The sequence below is a fragment of the Petaurus breviceps genome, unplaced genomic scaffold, assembly GCF_028583685.1.
Source record: "Petaurus breviceps papuanus isolate PSGF00001 unplaced genomic scaffold, PetGlider_PUasm1.0 355, whole genome shotgun sequence".
Classification (NCBI taxonomy): Eukaryota; Metazoa; Chordata; class Mammalia; order Diprotodontia; family Petauridae; genus Petaurus; species Petaurus breviceps.
This window is the reverse complement of record NW_027186289.1, coordinates 762907-770214: the sequence shown is the minus strand read 5'-3', so window position 1 is coordinate 770214 and position 7308 is coordinate 762907. Positions and strand designations below refer to the sequence as shown.

Genomic DNA, 7308 nt, shown 5'->3' with positions numbered 1-7308 from the left:
ACTGGGATGGGCACCACCTGCTGGATGTCCAGCCCTAAGACGCTGACAAAGGCCCACCCTTCTGGCCCGGGGCTCTTCCCTCTTCTCTCCCTGGTCAGTCAGCCCGTCCTCTCTCCACTCTCCTTTCTCACCCAAGGTGAGAGGCCCTGAAACCTGAGGGGCTCATTCCTACTTGTAGCATAAAGTCTGGGGCCCCAACGTCCATGAGGCCAAATGGGGTGGCTCTAGTGGGTCCCTGCCCTCTCTTTCTTGCCTCAGTCCCACTGAGGTAAGAGCAGACTGAACCCCGCCTCACCCTGTACCCCCAGGTTCCAGTGATCCCTCTGAGCCCTGTTACCAGGGCCCAGAATCAGTTGGGGTACTACATCATGGGACATCAGGGCAGGGCCCGCGACCTTTGCTGTTCCCCCAAGGTCCACACGGGTCTGCCAAAGGTCAGTGGCAGAGGCAGAGGCAGGAGCAGGCACAAAATGAGCCCCTCTGCTGACTGACCGCCAGCTCTTCGAAGGCCTTACTACCATCCAGCAGTGAATGCCCTGCTGCCCAGCAGACCAGAGAGGCATTGACGAGGAAGAGTTCAGGATTGCGGAGGTGCCTTTTGAACACCGTTCCTCAGACCCCAAAGCCCGACCACTACCCAACAGCCCCCAGGAAAGAAGAGAGGCACTGGACGGCGGTTGTGGCAGGGGCCCCCCAACTGTGTCCAAGGAAGGCTTCTGGGCTGGTGACAAGGAGGGTGGACACACAAGGAAGGGGCCGGGTTCCTCAACAGAGGATGGCAGAGAACAAAGGGGGCAAAAGGGGGGGGGGCCTGAGCCCGTCAGAAATGTCATTTATTACAGAGGTCAGAAGAGTGATCACCAGGGACAGTCACTGTGGGGGGAGGGGGCAGATCAGGGCTCCCACACTGATTGGAGGGGAGGGATTCAAGGCTGGGGGAAATCGGGGAGGGGGTGCCCACGTGCCCCAGCCCCATCTAATGCCTCCGGATAGAGGGGTCCCCCTGCCTGCCAAGCCTCCCTCCTGCTTCCAGTTTTAGGAGGAGGCTGGGGAGAGGGTGTAGTGTGACTGGGTCAGGTGAGGCCTGAGGCTGGGGGGGAGGGGGAGGAAGGGTCCCCCCCTTTCACATGCACTCACAATACTGATCTCCTGGAGGGTGAGAGGAGGCGGGCATCCCCCTCCCCCCCTCCCGGTTATAGGAGGAAGGGGTTAGTGTTCGGGGGTGGGGGTCCTGGGGGCATCATGGGAGGCAGGCCAGGCCCCCCACCCAGAGGTGAGATGAAGGTCGGTGGAGCCCCAGGACCAGGGGGCACAGGGCTGAGACGTAGCTGGTTCAGAGTGAGCGTGGCTGGAGGTGGAGGCTGAAAAGGGTTGGTGAGGGACGGGCCAGTGGTTGTGCCAGGGGCTCCTAAGGAGGTCGAGAGACACAACAGGGCAAGGGCAGTCAGGGACCGGACCATGGCCGCAGGAAGGTCCCGAGGATGGAGGAACACGGGGAGCTGGACGAATCACATACGTATGAGAGGCGAAGAGACAGGCCAGGGAAAAATGGGGGCCCAAGGGGAGGAGAGTCCTGCAGGACCCAGGGGCGCGGGGGGCAGTCTGTGGCGAGCAGAGACCCCCAAGGAGACCTGTCTGGGCTTAGGATGGAAAAACCCTGTGGCTGTGAGAGAAGACACCACAGTGGGGTGGGCAGGGAGGGAAAAGAGCCGGGCACTCACTCACCAGTTGGCAGGAAGGGGTTGGAGGCCTTGGGTCCCGGGGGGGCAGGCCCCGGCCGAGTCACCAAAGAGTCCAGGTCCACGAGGGCAGCATTGGGTCCCAGGAAAGACTCTGGCGTCTTCCGGGTTGGGGGCGTGGGGGCTGGTGGCACTGTTGGTGGGGGGCTCCCCACGGCCTCTGCCAGGGAGCCCCCAACCCCGCTGAGGTCAAATGCCCCAGGGCTCCGTGCAGGGACCTCTCCAGCCAGAAGCTCCAGCTCCCCTGGGGGGCAGAAAGGCAGAATCCAAGAGATGCAAAAGAAGGGGCTCAAGAGAGCCCCAGCACCACAGGAAGGACTCAGGAGCTGTACCCCACGGCCAAAGACGACTTGCTAAACCACACGCCCACCCCACCCCCCGCGAGAAGAGATCCTCCCCATTTTGGAAGTTAGGAAACCAAGGTCACGAGCCCTAGCTAGTAAACACAAGCACCAGGGGCACCCCTGGTGGGTGGGCTCACCCGTACTGCTGCCCGAGGTGGGCAGTGCTGTCCGAAGGCGGTCAAAGTCCGAGAACTCGTCCGGCTCCGCATCAAAGCCCCCGGTCACTGCAGGGGACAGAGCCAGTTCAGGGGCCTCCACCACACAGGACCAGCCCTGCCCCAAGAAGGGCCCCCACCCCAATACCTGGGGTGCCATTGGTGCTGGGCTTGGCTGGGGAGCCTCCCCAGGGATCTGAGAAGGCTGGCGCTGGTGCCCACGGGTCAGCGGTGGACGGGCCACTGACTGGGGCCCCACCTGGGCCTGAGAACGAGATCGGGGCATGTGCAAGGAGGCGGCGTGAGGGGCAGAGTAGATGGATGGGAAAGGGAGCTACTAGGTCAGGCCCCACCCCACGCCCCCCAAAAGGGAGATTCTGGAGTTGGGAGAGAATGAAACTCGGGGCTGACAAAGGCAGTACTTACCATCGGCTCCCCCCCAGGGGTCTGGGGTGCCCCCCTCTCCAGCAGGGGGAGCAGGGGGGCCCCCCCCAGGGATCAGCTGCAGGGCCAGGGGGTGGGGCAGGTCTCCAGGGGTCCCCAGAAGCAGGGGTGGGAGCCGGACCCCCCCAGGGGTCAGCTGAGGGTGGGACGGGGGGTCCTGGGGGCCCCCCCCCAGGGATCAGAGGGTGGGACATTTGCAAGGACAGGACCGCCCCAGGGATCAGAGGAGGGTAGGGGGGCCGGGGCTGTGAAGACATCAGCCAGATCCATGAGAGACGACTGGGAAGAAAGAAATCACATGTGAAAAAAATGGGGGTGGCGGGGAGCAGAGAGAGCCCGAGGAGCCCCTCCCACCCCAGGCCCCCTCACCTCCTCCTTGCCCCCGGTTTCCCTCTTGCTCTCCTCAATGGCCATCTGCAGCCTCAGGTCGTCGCCTCGACGGATGCGCTCCTCCTGGGAGACAGGGAGCCCGGGCGGGGGGGGGGGGGGGGGGGAAAAAAAGGGGGGGGCCCCCCCCCCCCCCCCCCCCCCCCCAAAACCCCCTTCCCCCAAAACTGGACCGGCAAATAACCTGAGGGAGGGGCCGGGGGGGGGGCCCCGGGGCCGGGGGGGGGGGGGGGGGGGGGGGGGGGGGGGGCAGAGGAAAGATCAGGAGCGGCCCCCACACCCAGCCCCCAACTCCCAAGAACCCCTTTCCCCATAAACGTGATCAGCAAATAAACATGAGGGAGATGGAATGAGGGGAGCCAAATGCCTGCAGCCCAGGGATAGGGGGCTCGGGCCTTGGGGGCAGGAAGGACGCAGCTCTGACCTTGTCATGCTCCTCCCGGCTCAAACTAAGGGCCAGCTGGAGCTGGACGTCATCCTCGGGGCCACAGGGTGGGGGCTGGGGGGTGGGGAGAGAGAACGTGAGGGGGGCCGGGCCCAAGAGAGTCTGGGAGGGGCGTGAGGAGGCGGAAGAGGCACAGGATGGAAAGACGGGGCCAAAGCCAAGCGCACCGCTGCCCGCTGCCCCCCAGGCCTCCGGCAGGCCCCGCCCAGCTACCTGGTCAGCCTCTTCCTTGCTCATGGCCAGGGCCAGCTGGAGCTGCAGCTCCTCCTCTCCGCTGCTCTGGGGCCAGGCCTGTTCTGCCTCTGGGGGGGCCCCGGACCCCACAGCCGCCGAGGACGCTGGGGAAACAAGGCTGGGAAGGGGGCGGGCCCGGCTCCGGGGGAGCGCCCGGGCACCCTCGTCCCCTGCCCCCACTCCTGTGTGCTCCCAGACCGGCCTGGACACAGGGACTACGCAGGAGCGGCTAGAGCGGCAGGGGGGTGGGGAACGACTTCCTTTGTGCCCCTAAGGCCAAGCATATGTGGGACCCGGCACATAGGCACATAGTAGGTGGTTCAAAAACGACTGAGACAGAAACCGCCAAAAGCAAGAATCAAGAAAAAAGAAGAGGAATAAGAAAAGAAAGCAAAGACTGAAGAAACAGAAAAAGGAAGAGAGAGAAAAGAAGAGGGAAAGACAGAAGAAAGGAGGACAGGAAAGAGAGAGGAGAGAGCAGGCGAGGCCCTGGAAAGGTCTCAAGCCTGCGCCCTGCCCCAGGGCTCCCGGCAGGACCGCACCTCAGGCAACGTCTGGGACAGATGAGGAGGCAGCCAGCTGAGAGCATCCAGCTCAGGGCGGTGCGGGGAGCGCAGCCCTCAGCCTAAGCAGTCACAGCTCGTGCCCCCTTGGGCTGCCCGGCTGGGCCCTCACCTGTAGCCGTCTGGGCCAACTTCTCCTTGGTCTTGAGAGCGTGGGCCCGCTCTTCCCGCAGGCGGTCCTCATCCCGCAGCAGGGCCACCAGCTGCTTGGCCTTCTCACGCACGTTGACGCCCTGGTCCTTGCCGTCTCTGTCCACGTACTGGAAGTCCTTCAGGGTCTGCACAGCGTACATGTTCTCCTTGCACTGCTGGGACACGCGCTCCGAGCCGGTCTTGATCAGGTACTCCATGAGAGTCATGGCCTGAGGGGAGGAGGGGGTGGGCCCGGGGTCGGCACCCCGGGGAGCCCTCCCCACCCCCATCCCCATGGCGCCCCCTGACCTTGTAGACGTGCCTCCAGTTCTTGCCGTGGTCATTGAGGCGCTTCCAGATCATGCTCATTATCTCCGAGAAGGCGACCACGTTGTAGGTGAGGTCAGCGATCTCGGACATGAGGGAGCTCGAGGGCCCCCACGGGTCGTTGCTGGTGGCCTCACGCACCTTGATCTCGGCCTCTGAATAGTTGTGTACGATGTTCTTCATCTGCCGGCGCAGCGAGGAGGTCGACATGGCGGCGGTGGGCCGGCCCCCCGGGGCCGAGGGAGGGGGGCCAGGGAAGGGGACGTGTCCACCTCGGGGAGCCGGTCACCGCATCTGGGGGTTGGAGGCCAAGACAGGCGCTGAGGCGGGCGGGAGGGGGGCCGCAGGCTCTGTCCACCCCGGGGGGGGGGGGGGGGGGCAGGCCTCCTGACCGCCCCTCCCCCCAGGGCCGGGCCTGGCCAGCACCACTGGCCTTCACCACCCCTGCCCAGGGAGGGCCACACCTGGGGGCCTGTGCCCCTCAGGAGCAGAGAAAAAGGGACAGAGAGACAGAGAAACAGAGAGAGATGGAGAGATGGGAGCGAGGCAGGGGAGAGACAGAGACACGGAGAGACAGACAGAGAGACAAGGGAGAGACAGAGAGCCCCGGGGAGCAGGAGTCTCCAGGAGACAAGGAAGAAGCCCGAGGAGAGGCCCCAGCTCAGGGAGAGGGAGAGACCTGGGGAAGCAGAGACGCGGAGGATCCAGGGAAAGCCCTGAGGGATCCAGAAAAGGGGAGCCCCGGTCCCGCCCCCCTCACCCGCTCACCCCGGGGGAAATCCTCCGGCTCCGGCTCCCGGGAAGGGGCCGCTGCCGAGCGCAGGAGAAGCGGCCGGGAAGAGGACGACCGGAAGCGGAAGTCGCGCCCCGTCCGCTTCCGGCTTCGCTCAGCTGGCCGCCCTCCTCGCGTCACTTCCGACCCCGCCCCAACCACCGAGAGGAAAGGAGCTAGAGGGCCGCGCGCTCGGGGCGGGGCAGCGGAAGCTAGGGGGGGATTGGGGGAGGCTCCTCACAGCGGGGCCAGCTGCGGGTTGGACGGAGAGGGAAGGGCCGCCCATCCTAGAAGCCAAGGGCCCTTTGCCCCGGAAAGCTCCCTTTCACAGCTGGGGAGGGGGGGGGGCACCGCCTTCCCCGCCCTCATCTGCCCACTTCGTACAAGGGGGGGGTCCGGCAGGGATTGGGGTTCGTCCCCCAAGGGTCGAGCGGGGTAGGATCTGGTGATCCGGGAGAAAGGAAAGCGTGCCAATGACGCCATTACGCCCGGTGCCCCTCGCAGGTGTAACCGCCAAGGAGGCCCACGTGGGAGTAGGGAGGGGAGGGAAGGGGGAGCCCCGCGCGCCAACACACCCGAGTCAACACCGGACGCGCCATAAAGTAAAATACAACAAAATGTTTAATGAGCAAATTCGTCTTTAGCAAATATGAAACTGCCGGGGGTGGGGGGGGGGCGGGGCGGAGAGAAACAACATCTCTACTACATAAGAAACCATCACGGGGAGGGGGCGGGGTCCCAGGGGCGGGGCGGGGCGGGAAGGGCTTATGGTCCTGGGCGGGCGGAGGTCAAGGGTCAGGAGAACAAAATTGAAAAAAGTTTTGGCCGTAAAATATAAACACGCTATGTTGCTACCGCGAGGGAGGAGGGGGGCCCACCCCACCCCCCCAGTGCCCTCCCCCACCCCCATCCCCCAGTGTGTGTGTCGTATGTGTGTGTGTGTGTCCGCTCCCCGGCCCTCCCCTGCCCAGAGCTTCGGCCCGGCCTCGGGCCTCTGCGGCTCTTCCTCCTCTCCTGGCTGGGGACGAGGGAGGGGGAAGGGATGGGGGGGGTCCCCCAGCCAGCCCCGGCCCCCCTCCCCGGCTGCTTCTACCAGAAGTCCCGGCGGTGGTAGGAGTCGGGGTCGCAGTACTTCGTGACAACCACTCTGTTGGCGAACTTGCGGCCCGTCAGGCCCTGCATCGCCTTCTGACAGTCGAACACGGAGGTGAACTCCACGAAGATCTGGGGGAGGGAGGGGCGCAGAGGGCTGGGCCCGGGCCCCCACGGGGGGGCGCAGCCTGTGCCCACGCACCCCCGCCCCGGCCCCCCCCCCGCCCCCGCGCCCCCCGCGGACCCACCTTGCCGCAGCCCGGAACCTCCACGCCGTCCACCGGCCGGGGGATCTCGATGGACTTGACCACCCCGTACTTGCTGCATTCGTCTCGCACGTCCTCCACGATCTCCTCGTATTCCTCGTCGTCCAGCAGCTCCTCGGGGAGCACCATGTTCATGAGGCACAGCACCTCGGTGGGGTGGCCGCCCATCTGCACCTGAGAGCTCATCAGGCCGGGCACCTGCAGCGTCACCGGCGTCTGGTTTATCGTGCTCTGTGGGGGGCCGCGGGAGGGCGGTGTCAGGCCGCGGGCCTCGGAGCCTGCGACCCCTGCCCGCCAGCGCTGCTCTAGCCGGCCCTGCTCTCCTCCCCTCCCGCTCCAGGCTGCCTCCCGGGGCGGCCCGCACCCCCCCCCCCCCCCCCCCCCCCCCCCCCCCCCCCCCCCCCCCCC

General features: G+C 65.9%; 2 protein-coding genes across 3 annotated transcripts in view; both read right to left on the bottom strand.

Annotated features, from left to right (window-relative positions):
- Window positions 1-802: 802 nt before the first annotated feature.
- Window positions 803-5679, bottom strand: EPN1 (epsin 1). The gene is given in 13 exon segments (XM_069097322.1): window positions 803-1408; window positions 1726-1983; window positions 2221-2307; window positions 2387-2503; window positions 2665-2728; window positions 2730-2849; window positions 2851-2961; window positions 3052-3135; window positions 3494-3568; window positions 3728-3852; window positions 4424-4673; window positions 4753-5064; window positions 5539-5679. Coding segments are annotated over 12 exon segments (1734 nt in total). The 5' UTR covers window positions 4981-5064; window positions 5539-5679; the 3' UTR covers window positions 803-1193.
- Window positions 5680-6142: 463 nt separating this feature from the next.
- The window catches only part of U2AF2 (U2 small nuclear RNA auxiliary factor 2), an 11846-nt gene continuing 10680 nt past the window's right edge, over window positions 6143-7308 (bottom strand). For both annotated transcript variants that reach the window (XM_069097311.1, XM_069097312.1), the window contains exons 11-12: window positions 6883-7131; window positions 6143-6766 (exon numbers count right to left, since the gene is read on the bottom strand). In XM_069097311.1, the coding sequence (XP_068953412.1) occupies window positions 6632-6766; window positions 6883-7131 (384 nt within the window). In that variant the 3' untranslated portion in view covers window positions 6143-6631. The remainder of the gene's footprint in view (window positions 6767-6882; window positions 7132-7308) is intronic.